The 15,670-nt window shown below is 51.7% G+C and overlaps 1 protein-coding gene across 6 annotated transcripts in view; it reads right to left on the bottom strand.

Annotated features, from left to right (window-relative positions):
• srgap2 (SLIT-ROBO Rho GTPase activating protein 2) overlaps window positions 1-15,670 on the bottom strand; it is a 98,417-nt gene that overhangs the window by 44,728 nt on the left and 38,019 nt on the right. The window contains exon 1 of one of the 6 annotated variants that reach the window (XM_069190384.1): window positions 913-1,186. The exons of the other annotated variants lie outside the window; for them this stretch is intronic. Coding sequence (XP_069046485.1) covers window positions 913-958 — 46 coding nt within the window. The 5' untranslated portion in view covers window positions 959-1,186. Of the gene's footprint in view, window positions 1-912; window positions 1,187-15,670 lie in introns of those variants that run through there. 6 annotated transcript variants of the gene reach the window in all.

Below are 15,670 nucleotides of genomic sequence, written 5' to 3'. Positions count from 1 at the left end.
GATGCAGGGGTTGGAGGCAGATGCGCCTTAAAATCCCCACAGAGGAAGGTTTATTTAACCTAATCTCTTTTCATTTCACTCTTAGAGCTCTCCCTGAAATCTTTCCATTGTGCACTCAGGCTTCCCTAAACGAATTTACTTTACTCCATACAAGCAAGTCCATTAAAATATTGGATTATGACATTCATGCAACCTCTAGAGGATCTGTGCTTTCAATATTATACCCACAGTACTGCTCAGGATGAGTATCATTTGATTTCAAATATACTGTAGATATACATGTCTCTGCGCTGGCCGTGTGATGTCAATACAGCTCACACACTTCTCCACCTTGCCTACTGTAGGATTATGCCCGTTCAACCAAAAGAGGATTTAAAGCAGCCAACCTTCAAGCAAAATTAAAAGAACAGTCTATTCTTGTTCCTTTGAAAAAGAGTCTTAAAAGAGAATATGTCTATAAATTCCCAGTTTCAGGGTGCGTAATTACCGTGACCCACTGAGGCACAGCCCTGCAGATCCACAAGTGACTGGATCTTTCAAACTTCTGTCACCGGCCGGACTGTAACAACACGCCCCCCCCGTACCACACAGCCAGTTTCTTAACATCTGAAAACACTGTGTCCATGAAGCCACCTGTTATCCATCACGCCATACAGAGCACTGCACAGCACTTTAGACGCCAATCCACCACTCAGCTTACAGGGCATCACAGACCAAAGCTGTGAAATTAACCTACTGGAAGTGAAGATCTCCTGGGAACATTCAGCTCAAAAAAGCAATAAACAAGTACAGCATTAAACATCGAACAGAGACTGAACTGAAAAGTGTGTATTATTTAAAACAAAGCTCTAATGCTGTTCTACTTCATTCTAGAAGAAAACTGTCAAAGTTCCCAAAATCCACATACATTACCTCTGCACTTTCGGGTGAACAGAATGCGGGTGGGTTTGGCCTTCATTACTGTTCACAGTCCTCTGCTGCCGAACAGTCAAGTGAAGCGATTTTACTAATAAACTCCTCTCGTAGAGCGATCATACAGAATGCAGATTCTTAGGTGGAGGCGGGGGGTACTTTCTTTTCATGATACTAATGGTGCAATTTTTAGCATTAGTTTCAGATTGACATCACTGGAGAAGCAGACTTCCGCCGGCGAGCATCTGGGTGACAGAGCGAGAGAGCAGTGTGAAGTCCCTGAGACCACTTCCCCTGTGCTGAAGTCAAGTCTTCTGGAGTGTGAGCGGAGGGCTGCCTTCAGGCAACAGCAGGGAAGCGTGCGCAAGGCACATTTCTGCGACAAGCTCCCGGAGTTACGGGTGCCGCGAGATTCCAGACGACGACCCCGCTGTCCGCGAGACGGGCCGCGCTCCGGCGGCGCCAGGCTGTCGCGGGAGGGAGACGCGCGGAACAGGGAAGGACGCCGGAGCCGTCGCCGACCTCGCAGAGGAACTGCGGGCCCCTGCACCGCGGGCAAGCCGGAGGGCCTACGGGATTCTCGACCTGCAGCACCGCGCAGGACAACGGCTCGCTGCCCCCTGCGGGTCAGGGCCTGCCCTGCAGTTTGCTCAGTATCGCTCACAAGCCCTCGTGAAGCTTAACTTAACACAGGAACGGCTGCAGATGACGGGGGGGGGGGGCATTCAGCTCACCCAGCCTGTTTGGTAGTTTACTGGCTCATTGACCCCAGGGCCTCGGCCAGCTGTTGACTGAAAGAAGCTGGATTATCGCCTTCGGCCATGTTGGTGTAACTCTCGTCGGGCTCCCACAACTCTTTCACTAAAGAAGTGTCTCCTGTTCTTGGGTTTTCATACAGTCGCACCCCGGACTGTGTTTGTGTTAAGCTCTCAGGAACGCGCAGCTGGGCTCAGGAAAGAAGTGTGGGTAAAACTTCTCACTGTGTGTACTGGGGGGGGATTCCTCTTTCATCTCGGCACCTACTTAGATTCTCAGATGTGTAAATGGATCAGCCCGGCTCTCTTGAGTACGAGCCTTGTGGCTGCATGGCGGGAGCAGAGGTGCAGGCCTGATGGGAATGTTCACACAGAGCTAGGGCAGGGAGGGACACTGGGAAAACCTGACGCCCCGCCCCCCTACTCATCTAACATCTTCAGAATTCCAAAAATCAGCAGTGTGGTGAATGATCCCCTGATTTCGAAAATCTGAGAGGCAAACGCCCCTTTGTCCCAGAGAAGAGCAGGCCAGCAGCAGCCTCATTCTCCCGGGAAACATCAATCCTGCAATCTCAGGCTGTCTGCCACAACACGTGCCTCCGTGCACACTTCGTGGGCGGGCGCTTTAAAGCCATTTTTAAAACCAAACTCAAGCCACTGTCTTTAACCCAGTCCGCACCTGGAAATGAACACCAACGACCCTCCTGCTCACACCCGTAGGCTCTTCATCCACAGCGTTTGGAACGGAGGTGCAGCTCCCAGTCCTCACAGCCCCCTTCCCGACAGGCGGGCTACACGCATCGACCGGGTCTGAGCTCAAATGAACGTGCGCTTCGGGACACGGGAATTTCATTGAAAAAGTCCGCTGTTCCAGGGAAGGCAGGCTGGGAGCAGAGAGCCCAGGAGTAGCAGCATCGTGGCTGCAAGGCTCAGTTCTCACCAAGTGACCCCATTGAGCACTGGAGTGTAAGAGACGCCCCTGCCTAATAGGGAAGGGATATAAATGGGACTAACTAGCCAGAAATAGTGCAGTAATTGAAAGATAATGGAGCGGGGATATTCCTGAGTGGCTCTGGCCCTGGGCAAGCAGCGCTGCACAGTCCCAGTCCTAAAGCGTATTGATTGGCGTGTGCGTGACGGGGGGGCGGGCTGCAGCTGTGTCAGTCACATGGTCATCGTTCACACCCCACTGCTTCAGGGACCACCAGGCCACCCCCACGCCAGGAACTTTCAATCAACTGGACCACGGCTTTTCACAACATCCACGTGCATTTCTGAGCTGAGCTGCCTGTGCTCCGTGGGCTCGGGGGTTAACGCAGAAGGGCTGTCCCTGGCAAACAGGCAGAGTGTGCGTACGAGAAACACTGGTCATAAAATAGCGAAGCATTCTTCTTGAGGATACGGGTACCTGGTAATTCTCACTACAACTTTTTTGGAAAGCACACTGAAAAAATAAGCGAGCCTAATTGTAATGGGGAATTCTTCCTACATTCTATATTTGGAAAATCTTGTCAGAATTCCACCTTGGTGGTAGTTCTCTCTTACTGTAAGTCCCTCTTTCCAAAAACGAAAGTGGGAAATTCCCTTTGAGAATGACCGGCAGGACTCGTTGCTCGCACATGCACAATAGTGAAACTGGCCCTGATGATCATTACCCAGAACTGGAATCTGCCAAGGAACTGTCTGACACAATAAAAAAGAAAACTGTGACTACACAATAAAATTACCCAAACTCAAAGTCTCAAACCCAAATTACACCTGTTAATTCATGTTATCTTGACATGTAACAGAGACTGCAATTCCACCCACAGGAAGGTCTATAAAAGCTGAATATGGGACTGTACAACGACCTCTCTCAATCTTTGAAAGAACATGAAAAAATCTGGTTTCTAATACTCCCTTTGTTTCCTACAAATCTGCAGTTCCTCCTCAGAAAACCTGCAGTGGAAGTAACTACCAACGAGGTAGTTGAACAACTTTTGAGTTGAACTATTTCTATGTTCTTAAGTTCCCTTCACAAGAGTTGTTAAGTTCAGGCAATCACTGACATCGAAGACCTTCACAGTGCTGCAGCCCTGTGGGTCCCTTCTTCCACCGTGAGCCAACACCACTACAGTTCTTACTAAACAAGTCTAAAATCCCAGTGCCTCCTGTCTGCTCTGGACAACAGCTACAGCCTCTGCTGGAATCAAAGACTATAAAAATAGTATGAATAGAGACCAGAAACAGCACAGGACTCCAACATTTATAGGCCTGATCTTCTGCACACTAAGCCAGACTGAGCTCTGGAGCTGTTCATCCATTATTAAGAGGCTGAGCAGGCAACAGGCTGACTGGCTTTTGAACTTGTAAGCCGGTTAGCTTAAGGACACAGAACTCAGTTTTCAATTATTCAGAGACTTTGAAGAACAGTTTTTCCTCCCTAATTAGATTATATTTATCATCCTTTCATCCACACACCATGAGGCCTGTCTCCACAGTGCAGACGTCCACAGTCAGACAATTTACCGGCATTTTACACTCCCTGGCCAAAATATTAGGAACTGCCTTTCAGCCCAATTTACCCCCCACAAGTGTGTAGCCTTTAAAAACCAGGCAATGCAAGACTGGCTTGAAGAACACAAGATAGGTTTACAATCACACCGCCTGGCCGGAATGACTCTTGGATCCCAGTCCTTTGGAAAACAGTGGAATATTTCAGTCCACCCTCATCACAAACTCCGCTAAGGGCAACCCTGTTAGAAGAATGTTAGTTTGGGTCCAACACTTAACACTGACAGAGCAGCCCCTGAAGGTAAAATGTGGTTCTTTTAAGATGACATCATGTTCTCTTCTTCACTATCCAGGACTGCCACGCGACACGTCAGTCCTGTGTGGAGGCCTCAGCCCTTCAGACCGGTACATCAGCAGGCAGACGCTCTTGAAAGCTGATTGCAACACCAGATATACTTTACAGAGCGAGAAATCTCTTGACAGAAACCGGGCACAGCAGTGCATTTCTCAAGCAGGCAACAGCAAGACGGACCGCAGCCATTTTTGGGGAAGCTTGCACCACCCTATACAACCCAGGAGGCAGGAGGACTCATTTTCCTTTCTGCGAGACAAACTGCGACCGAGAGTAACCCAGTACAGCTTTCCCCAGCAACTGACTGGTTTTCCGACGGTCGGAGAGAAGGCCGCACAGCGCACAGCTTTGTGCAGAAGAAGTCAGGCGTCCTCTCGTCGGGGAAACACTCCTGTTGTTTCATGGAAGCTGCCTGAGCCGCTGGGAAGACCTTTTAAAAACACTGCCCACAGCTGCTCTTGACACAGAAGCAGAACTACCCACAAGGAAACCCGCTCTGCAGCAGGAGCGCCGTCCCTGGCGGTTTCATTTCAACAGCAACGCGCTGCCGGCACACAGGCCTGGCCAAACAGCTGCACTATCAGACTGTCAGGGAAACGCCGATAAAATGAAAGCAGAGCTGACTCGCGCTGAAGAAGCAAACCTCTTCGGCTGATCTGGAAACAGTTTTCAGCTCGAGCCCGCCTACCAAGGGGTATTTCCCTTTCCCCATTCCTTTTTTCCTACAAGCCTTGGGCGGCACTACAGAAGGAGACTCTAAAATCACAACCCCGGAGAAAGACGGCCCTCTTGGGCGCAGAGGGGACAGCAACAGACCGCCGTCGGATTCTGTGCAATAAATTATTCACAAGATTCCACTATTTCTTCCTGCAGACGCACTGGGGGAAAAAAAAAACAGAAAGGAGGACAGAAAATAGGTGGAAATCTAGGTTAATCCAAATTGTCTTCAGCTACATGTGCTTGTCAGTGTTCCTGCACAGGATTAGCTTTACTGCTTTTACCATCAGGGCAGAACAAAGCAATACTATGCAGCAGAGCACCGAGGAGCCGCTTTGAAGAAGGAACCCAGCTTCAGAATACAGAACTACACACGTGTCAAAGATAAACTGATTATCGACAGAGCAACATAACATACTGTACACTGCACTTCCTCACATTGCTGAGGCAAATTGAACAGTGGCAGCATAATGCCCTGCAAACAGAAGCCGAAGCTATTGTGTGCCTCTACAGTGCAAGACACTGTGGCCGCAGCAAATCAACTCTATATTAATTGCTCAAACCCTGGACAACAACAAAAAATGCCATCATTCTGACTATTTGCAATGCTCATCACAGAATCGCGCCCCGTGAATAAAGGAGAAAGGAGCAGAAAGGAACGAGGCTGGACAAGCTCTTCCTCGCAGAAGAGGAAGGAGGACCGCTGTGTCCGAGAGAGACTGAGACGCCCCCCCCCCGTGCTCCCTCATTCTTCCAGCTGTCACTCGGGCCCGCTCTCCTCACACGACCTCAGATCCGTCACCTCTCATTAACTGGGGAAGCAGGCAGCTGCGCGGCCCCAGAGAGCCCAGAGGTCCGCCGGGCTGGGCGATGTGACCCCGAGAGCAGCACAGAACCGCGCGGACCCAGGAAGAGCGGGGAGCGGGGAGCGGGCTGGGGGGTCCGGCAGAGGTCGGAGCCTCCCGGAGAGAAGCACAGAACAACGGCAACACAAGAGGGAGCCCGCTCGTCCTGCGCCCCGCAGAGTCCATCAGCCGCAGCAGAACAAATCCGCGAAAATTCCTGCGAGGGGAAAGGGAGTCCGGCAACAAATTGCTCGGGCGTGAGTCATCTGCAGTGTGATGGCAGTGGGTGTCGAAACATCCATCACCAGACAAAGAGGCAGAAAGCCGGGTACAGAAAATCGCAATTCCAGTCGGCCAGGGCGCTTGGGGCTGCAGACGCAGTCTCCCACGGCGGGGCATGTGACAAGCAGGGCCTCTTCTCACGGGCCGGAACAGCTCGGGCTTCACAGGCCGGACCGTCCCGCAATGCTGATAACACGAGGGCTGCTTCCCAGAACTCCGATCTGACCCAGCGGTTCTCTGTGCTTATATTAACGAACTTCGCCTCTCTGCATCTCACACAGCACACAGCAGGCCTGGTTTCATCATGCTGAGATCGAGCCAAGAACATAGAGAATAGCTGAGACCAAACCATTCTTATTGGGCCTCTTTCCCACACCAGCCAGAAAAAACAGTCCAGTTTGATTTCTCTTGGAATACAAAGAAGCGAGGAGTGTACCCCAGTCCTGTCATCAGTAAACCCCCTGAGTGAGCGTGGAGTGTACCCCAGTCCTGTCATCAGTGAACCCCCTGAGTGAGCGAGGAGTGTACCCCAGTCCTGCCATCAGTAAACCCCCTGAGTAAGCGAGGAGTGTACCCCAGTCCTGCCATCAGTGAACCCCCTGAGTGAGCGAGGAGTGTACCCCAGTCCTGCCATCAGTGAACCCCGAGTGAGTGAGGAGTGTACCCCAGTCCTGCCATCAGTGAACCCCCTGAGTGAGCGAGGAGTGTACCCCAGCTCCTGACATCAGTGAACCCCCTGAGTGAGCGAGGAGTGTACCACAGTCCTGACATCAGTGAACCCCCTGAGTGAGTGAGGAGTGTACCCCAGTCCTGTCAGTGAGTGAACCCCCTGAGTGAGTGAGGAGTGTACCCCAGTCCTGTCAGTGAGTGAACCCCAGCTCCTGTCATCAGTGAACCCCCTGAGTGAGTGAGGAGTGTACCCCAGTCCTGTCAGTGAGTGAACCCCCTGAGTGAGCGAGGAGTGTACCCCCAGCTCCTGACATCAGTGAACCCCCTGAGTGAGCGAGGAGTGTACCCCAGTCCTGTCAGTGAGTGAACCCCCTGAGTGAGTGAGGAGTGTACCCCAGTCCTGTCAGTGAGTGAACCCCAGCTCCTGTCATCAGTGAACCCCCTGAGTGAGTGAGGAGTGTACCCCAGTCCTGTCAGTGAGTGAACCCCCTGAGTGAGTGAGGAGTGTACCCCAGTCCTGTCAGTGAGTGAACCCCAGCTCCTGTCATCAGTGAACCCCCTGAGTGAGTGAGGAGTGTACCCCAGTCCTGTCAGTGAGTGAACCCCCTGAGTGAGTGAGGAGTGTACCCCAGTCCTGTCAGTGAGTGAACCCCAGCTCCTGTCATCAGTGAACCCCCTGAGTGAGTGAGGAGTGTACCCCAGTCCTGTCAGTGAGTGAACCCCCTGAGTGAGCGAGGAGTGTACCCCCAGCTCCTGACATCAGTGAACCCCCTGAGTGAGCGAGGAGTGTACCCCAGTCCTGTCAGTGAGTGAACCCCCTGAGTGAGTGAGGAGTGTACCCCAGTCCTGTCAGTGAGTGAACCCCAGCTCCTGTCATCAGTGAACCCCCTGAGTGAGTGAGGAGTGTACCCCAGTCCTGTCAGTGAGTGAACCCCCTGAGTGAGTGAGGAGTGTACCCCAGTCCTGTCAGTGAGTGAACCCCAGCTCCTGTCATCAGTGAACCCCCTGAGTGAGTGAGGAGTGTACCCCAGTCCTGTCAGTGAGTGAACCCCCTGAGTGAGTGAGGAGTGTACCCCAGTCCTGTCAGTGAGTGAACCCCAGCTCCTGTCATCAGTGAACCTCCCCGTGCTCGATCCTTCAGCAGACATCCAAAGCAGCTCCTGCTGTCAGGGGCTCTGCCACAGTAGTTGCTGATGCCATGCTGTAATTCACCCCTGTTCTCCGAAATCGGCTTTTCAGCCACACGTCTTTAAAAACCCAGAATGTGCGTTTTCAGTTTCACCACTGTGCATTCTCAACACTCCTCACATGAGACCTGCTTTCTGGCCGAGGCCTGTTGGGGGAGGAAGCCCCAGCAGGATTGTGTGTCTCTGACAGCGCCATTGTCCTCCACATGTTCATGGAAAAACACAACTGCCAACAATTACAAATAAAAGACAATAGCCGCGTCCCTTTCCTGAGGCCTGAGCACCACAGCCCCCTGCATTCTCTTGCGTCATTTCACAGGCTTGCAAAAAATATCTCCCATTCATCTCCGCAAACAGGAAACAAGGTCTTTTTTCTTTGGGGCTGATGGGAGAAAAAGGCACAGGAAGTGCACAGAATTGAGGTCACCAGCATAGCCAGAGAGAGGGGGGGGGGCTGTTCCCAACCAGCAGGGCCTCCTTGCATAACTGCTTTTGATCCGGGAGAGACGCGCCCATAAAGGAGAGGAGATGCCTTTCATGAGTCCTGGCACCTGACACGGGGGCGGTGTGTGAATGTGTGTGCGCATGTTCTGCTGGGCCTCTGTGCTCCTATGAATAGAGTCCTGGCTTATCTGTTTCCTGATGTGATTCCTGGACAAGATGGATTCTATTAGTTCCAGACATGCCGACCTATTCCCTGAACATCAGGAATGCTCCTTGAGAGGTATACTGTTACTATTTCTCCAACAGATTAATAGAACTCCACAGAGGATTCCCACAGATTCCCTCTCAGAGAATCAGAGATCAGAGCCTTTGAGAGAGAGATGCATCTACTGAAACTGGGCTGCCAACATCAAACATCATGAAATCACAAGTCAGCTTAAGGATGGAGGGCTCATTTCTGCATCCACAACAATCAGCACGAGCTCTTACCCAGCATGTGGCCCCCACACCACTGGAGAGACCAGAGAGTCAACTACTTCAGCCAGAATTCCCTATAGCAACAACCAACACATCCCCTCCAGGATAGTAAGAATATCGGGGACACAAATGTGGGGGGAGGAAAGTGTTGCTGGTCATGTACTGGGCGGATAACTTCGTACCTTCAACAGCAAGAAATAAAATTGCGGAATAAAATTTGAAATCTTTTGATACAATGCACTCAGCAGAAGCTCTGCGTTTAAATTTATCATCTCCCACTGAAAACAGTGAGTGGGCACTGGCTTAGCCAGGCCTGTGGCTGCTGTTATCCGCTCCCCCTGAGCTCTCTGTAAATGAGCTGGCACGTTTGCCGACACGCAGCGCGACCCAATTATAACTCGAGCCGCGATTCCGAAAAAACGAGAACAGACGGGGAATTATTCCGACCCCTTCTTCTCCCGGCATCGGGAGCGTTGCTGTGGACATGCCAGGCCAAAACTAAACTGGGGCAAAAAAACCAACAGACTCCGAGCGGACAGCCTCCACCTGCTCGACTCGAATTGGCCACTCCAGCGAAGTGCACGCTGGGGTATCGCCTTCCTGCTCCGGGGGGCGACGGCGCGCGCCCCGCTTGGCCTCCAGGGGAAACGGAAACGGGGGCGCAGGCCGCAGCCCCGGCAGCCAGAGCTCAAACCCCGAGTCCTCGGCCGTCACTCAGAACGGGAAAACACACGAGGAAGGCAAGAGGGGCACAACTGCTCGCCTGGCGTCCCGCAGCAGCGCTGTGGCCTCACAGGCGACTTTTACCTGCCGCTGAAGACGCCACTGTCTACGCCACAGCACCTTGTGCGCCGTAGAGCAGTGCTTCCCAAAGTCTCCCCACTCGAGAACCACACGGAGGTCTCGAACCTTTGGCAGGGCAACAGTCGATTCTGAAACACCCGGCCCTATTGCAAGAAATGACATTCATTCATTCTGCACTGGAGCAGACTGGCATTCTAATGAGCAATGTCTGCTGTCACGTTAAATGAAACAAATGAAGCTTCTTTAAATGAAACAATACTGGAAGGAGCTCCGTGAAGCTCCCGATCCACACTTTCCAACCACAACGCCTTCCGATTCCATGGCACACCCCTGCCCACCGGACAGCTTGGGAAGCCAACTGACACCAAGCCAGTTGTTCTGATGCGAGCCCTGATTAACCGGACATCTCCTCAAAACAGGGCTGGAAAATTAACTGGAAAACTAATAACGTGACCCCGTGAAAACAAAATGGCCACTGCTGTTGTTTAAGGAGTTTTTGTTGGGCCATCGACTTGCCAGAAATCTCTCTCGCACGCTACTGAAATGAGTCGGGCGACTTAACACAGAAAAATGCGAGTCGTCGGCCTTCAGCTCCTCACAGGGCCCCCTCGGTTTTATGCAGAAAAGACGCTGCTGACCTGGCAGCTCCACAGACTAAACTCCTCTGGCTGCCCTGGTGTCGCAGCAGCACCGGCCTACCAGCAGACGAAACCCCCAAACCCCAGCCGTGCAGGAAGGCTGCCTGGAAACACATGGCACTGCACTAAACACCCAGCCCACAGAGACGGGTGCCGGGAGCTGGGCGGCCCGCCCCGTCAGGCCCTGGTCACCCAGGGGGCGCAGGAAGTGAATTAAAGACTCCGGCACGGGAAGGGGAGATGAGGTCCGAACAACGCGCGCGAGGCCTCGGACCCACGTGCCAGCAGCCTCCCAGCCCCCGCGGCTCCAGGGAGGCCGATGAGGGACGGTTCATGGTTACGGATTCTCGCCGAGAGACAACCCCCCCTCCTCCCTTCCACAGAAAGGCCAGGTCTAGCAGGCGAATGCCACACAGAAGCCCGGGGTTTCACTGGCTGCCCGGACCACACTCTGCAGCTGGCCTGAGGTGAGAGGCAGCCACAAGCCAGCACCTTCTTCACCGAGGGCTTCAGGCCTAAGGGCTGCATTGGACGTGTTCTCCAGGAGCACATGGAAATTGTTTTTACAGCACTGAGCGTCCGATCAATTAGAGAAGCCTCGGTACCACTGCAGTTCACTGAAATCAAGTTTGATATAAGGAGCCGTTCTTTGCAAACTGTACACCTGAAGACTCCAGGGCCTTTCAGGTTCCTTATGCTTGCAGGGGGAGTCCAAGACGGTCAATGTCAGGGAGCAGGTTGCTGGGTTAGTGACCCCATGAAACACTCGGGGATGATCTGACAACAGAATGTACCTGCTACCTAATCAACTACTGTGAACAGTGAGCCTGCTGCAGCTAAAAGCAAGAAGACTTCAGTTAAGAGTATCTTTCTGCTTTTTTTTTGGTTTGATTTTAAGTGCTCATGGAGGCTCTTGTTTTCCCTTTTCCATGGTATTTACCCCTAAAGCCTTTAAATCCGATCCCATAGGATCCGTCAACACCGCTGGTTGCAACAGGCTGTCTGGGAAAGGGCACACGCTTTCTACTGTGATCAGGGCTTCAGGCTGAACAAGCTGCAGGATTCCTCATCAGAGATCTGGTGGAAGGAATGATAGCAGCACCTGGTAAGGGGAGGGAAACTCCATATGTCCTGTCCCAAATCACACTCAAAACCCTGATTTTTTAACTACCTGTTGCAATAGCAGGACAGGCCTGGAAAAAAAATACGGGAGGCCATGCTTCCTGGTCACATCACAAACATTTCTTGTGGGGGCAAAAAAGCACAATCCCTCATACAATACTCCACTTCATTATATTTCTAATCATTTTAATTAAACAAGTATTGTTTGTAATCACAGTCCCTTCATGAATAAGCTGGATTTAAATCCCTGAGTCTAACTTGAACTCCTGGAAAAGCGACCGGCACGAACCAGCCAGCCGTCTCAGCTCAGTGTGGGGGGAATCAGATAAGCTGACAGCTGGCCAATCAGCTGCCCGCCAGCTATTTTGCTTAAAATGTTCATGAAGGGCAAACAAAAACAAAAGTGGCCTGACACACCTCTGCAGCCTTTTCATTTTCAAAGTCGTGGAAAAAAAAGAGCGAACTCCTCCCGGGACTTTCTAGCTAAGAAAAGCACACAGATGACTAAGCCTGGACACAAACGCGCACAGCCGCACACAATGGAGGGGCAGAGTGCTGCCCACAGCTCTATTGTGCTGAGAGCCTTTAATAACCAGGACGTGACAATGCCCTATTGACTGCGGCGAGAAACGACCCATTCAGAGGGCACTGCCCACGGAGGGCCCACGAAACCACTGCGTAGAGAGTTCTTTTACCCAGTTCTGTAGAAGGAAAACTCAGAAGACCCTCCATCCGGGCAAGCTCAGTTACCAAATAAAGGTCACTTGCGAAATCGTATTGGATCCCAGACGAACCCTGCTGTCTCAGCTAAAAAGAAATACTGTACAACTCTGTGGGAGTCGCGGAACTGGAGGACAGGGTGGGGCTCGGCTCAACCGGTCTCCACCTGGCCTGCGTTCACATGGCCCCTGCCTCTTTAACTCTGGAACAGAGAGAACCAGAGTTTCAAATTTGCTTCTCAGGGAAAATAAGTTCACCACAAGCCCAAGTGTTTAAGGACCGAACGCAGAGCTTGTGCGACAGATTATAAACACCACGAAGCATTTACATACTGTAGACTTGGACGAAACATTCACTTAAATCTGTGCCTAATTTGCTAAAATACTGTTTATGCCTAGTTCTAGCATTTTATTTTACCATAGTGCGCTGAACTTCGGAAACTCTGACCACACTAACCCCAGGGCAGGAAAGAAGAGTTTCAACACAAAGTTGTTTTAATTTTTTGTTTTGATCATGTTCGCATACTACCTGTACTTCAGACTTGAAGATCACCTCCTATCTAGTCACCAAGCGTTAATCTATTAACTTCTTCGTTCCTTTTACTCAATAAATCCAACTGATCGACAGAGTCCCAGGTGCGCCCCACCCAAGCCAGCTGGTCAGCAGGCCGCTCAGAGCTGCAGGCAGGTGAGGCCGGGCCCAGGCAGCACTGCCAGGGGAACAGCTGCCATCTCTCGGCACTACCTGACCGCGACAGAACGGGAAGGAAACACACTTCAAGAAACACTAGCAAAGCAGGAACAGAAGAATAATGACCTTTATTCTCTACGCCCTTAAAACTTGAAATCGCTTTCCTGTGCTGATGCCTTACAGAAATTCAAGCTCTTACTAGTCTCTCTTTAACCCCCAGCCACAGCTCTGACGGGGAAGGAAATCTGTCCTTTCTCAGGGCTGGAATCGTATCCAGAAGAGCACATAAATACCGGTCTGCAGTGATGATCATCCAAATGGATAAGCAGGAGATGCTGACCCAGAGCATTGCGAGACATGACATAATGGTGGCTGCTGACTGTGGTTCACTGGGGGGAAAAAAAATGCCTGAGCGTCAGAGAGATGAAGAGCGTGTCCGTACAGAAGTGCAGAAGAAGTAACAGCCCTTGGACGACTAATCGCACAGAGCATGCTGGACCGGAGCGCTAGTGGACTGACAGCCAACACGCCGCGGGACCCGGATGCGCACAGATTGAATCCAGTGATTTCAACCGCAAACGGAATCAATCTGGTGCGCTTTCAATGTGAAAAGCAGGCTGGCGTTTTCAGCGCTGCAGGGAAACACTCAGTCGAGCCTGCCTTGCTAAACCAGCAGACCGGGCCCAGCGCGGGAGTAGGACTGGTGTGCCTTTTCACTTTCTCGGTTTGCAAAGCACGCGCCTGTGCCGGTTCAAGAGTGGGAGTGGGGCGTGCTCGACGCAGCCGAGGCCAGGCCCGCTCGGATGCTGTGTAAGTGGCAGTACACACCGGCAGGGGCACGTCGAGGGCCAGCAGTCGAGGCTCCAGCCAGCTCGGACTGGGAAACCGTGCACACCCGCGGGGAAACATCGACCTGCTCCCTTTCCCCCCCTGCCTTCTCCCTTCACCTCCCTCCCGAGCTACATTACGGCGAAACAAATTGAACAAGATCACACGCCCTCCTCCGAGAGACACCGCGGCGCTGGCGGAAGCCCAGGGGACCCACAGGGGAGCCCCCCTGCGCCCATCTGCAGGGACCTGCCGCCCGTTCACCAGCCAGCCCCCTGCAAATCAAGACTGGGGACCGACGGCGGCCCAGACTGGAGGACTGCCGGGCTAGCTTTGAGGCTCCCAGTATCGCTTTAAAAAGGAGCTATAAACGGGCAGAGTAACTGGAGCATGCTTCATGAGAAAAAACAACTGCTGTGCAACACAAAAGCAGCTCTGACAAATTTGCCATTGAGAACGAATTTGCCATGTTTTCTCTGCGCTGGTAATATTAGAAAGAAAAAGAAACATTACAACGTTAAGAAAGCCCTTTTTAATTACATTATAAGCGATACTTGGCAAAGCAACAGATCATGACACCGAGATAGAAGGTTTATTGAAAAAATCAGGAATAAAGAAATTTGGATTAACCAACCCCCTGGCCACAGGACAGGACAGGAGGCCAGGAGCCCCTGCAGAGTGGAAATTCTCCAAGGGGAGCTGCACGGGTGGAGGTGGGGTGAAGGAGACTTTCCTGTGACTCTGTACAGCACTCCAGGAAGTGACATCACAGAGGACCACAAGGAAGAGCAGCCGAGGTGAAGGGGAACTTGGCTACTGTCACTCCTCCTGAACTTTCGTCACAAACTCCATCAGACACCAGGAACACATGCCACACAATAAACAGTAAGCAACTGAAATGAATGGCTGTCTGAAAATGGCAAATGAACCAAAAGGAAGTGATGAGGAGAGAAGTTGGGGTTCTTTCTGTACATCGGTTTAAAAAATGTTTTTTTCAGACAACCCTCGTGACACCTGAGACAAACTTAATTTTTTTTACAAACATAAGGAAAGGTATGAGATGCCAAATACTTGTGAGCTTTTTTCTCATTCCAGCAAGGAATAATGGGGAGTTATCTTCATCGTCCCATATTCATGCAATCGAAAGAAAGCAGGAAGGGGCCTGCGCCTCCACATCCAAAATATGGAACTGTCTGCTGGAGCCAAAGATCTCCAGAGTCGAGCCATCTCCTGCAGCAAGGGCTCGGTCCCAGAAATCCCAGCGACTTGGGCCCAATGGAGGGCAATACAGATTCACACACGAACCCAGAACGGAGGAAAGGATACCAGAGGCGCAGAATCACACCGAGAGCGTCAGACTCTTGCGCAGGTCTGAATATTGCCATGGGAAATAAGAATCAGAAGAAATACCCTGACTACAACACAAGAACCGCGTGTAATATCTCCATCCTTACCCTCTCGGCATCACCCCTCCAAGAACTCCGATCCATCTCTTGAAGATTTCCGACATTCCGTGCTGCACGATCCTATCCACAGCTTCTTGGGAATGTGACCCGATGTGACTGGGGAGCGGGTGCCGATAGGTCCGGGCCAGATCGAGCCCTCAAGGGTTACTCTGCCCTGAAAGCCGACCGAGCTTAGTCATCGGCACGGCGCTGCATCCAGGTGCATTTTTGTCTTAATAATAACAGCTGCCCACAAAGCAATAATTTCAGCTGTGGAGCCATTAGCCACA

The sequence above is a fragment of the Lepisosteus oculatus genome, chromosome 5 (assembly GCF_040954835.1).
Source record: "Lepisosteus oculatus isolate fLepOcu1 chromosome 5, fLepOcu1.hap2, whole genome shotgun sequence".
NCBI lineage: Eukaryota > Metazoa > Chordata > Actinopteri > Semionotiformes > Lepisosteidae > Lepisosteus > Lepisosteus oculatus.
Note: the sequence above shows the minus strand (reverse complement) of the source record. Positions and strands in the feature narration are given on the sequence as shown.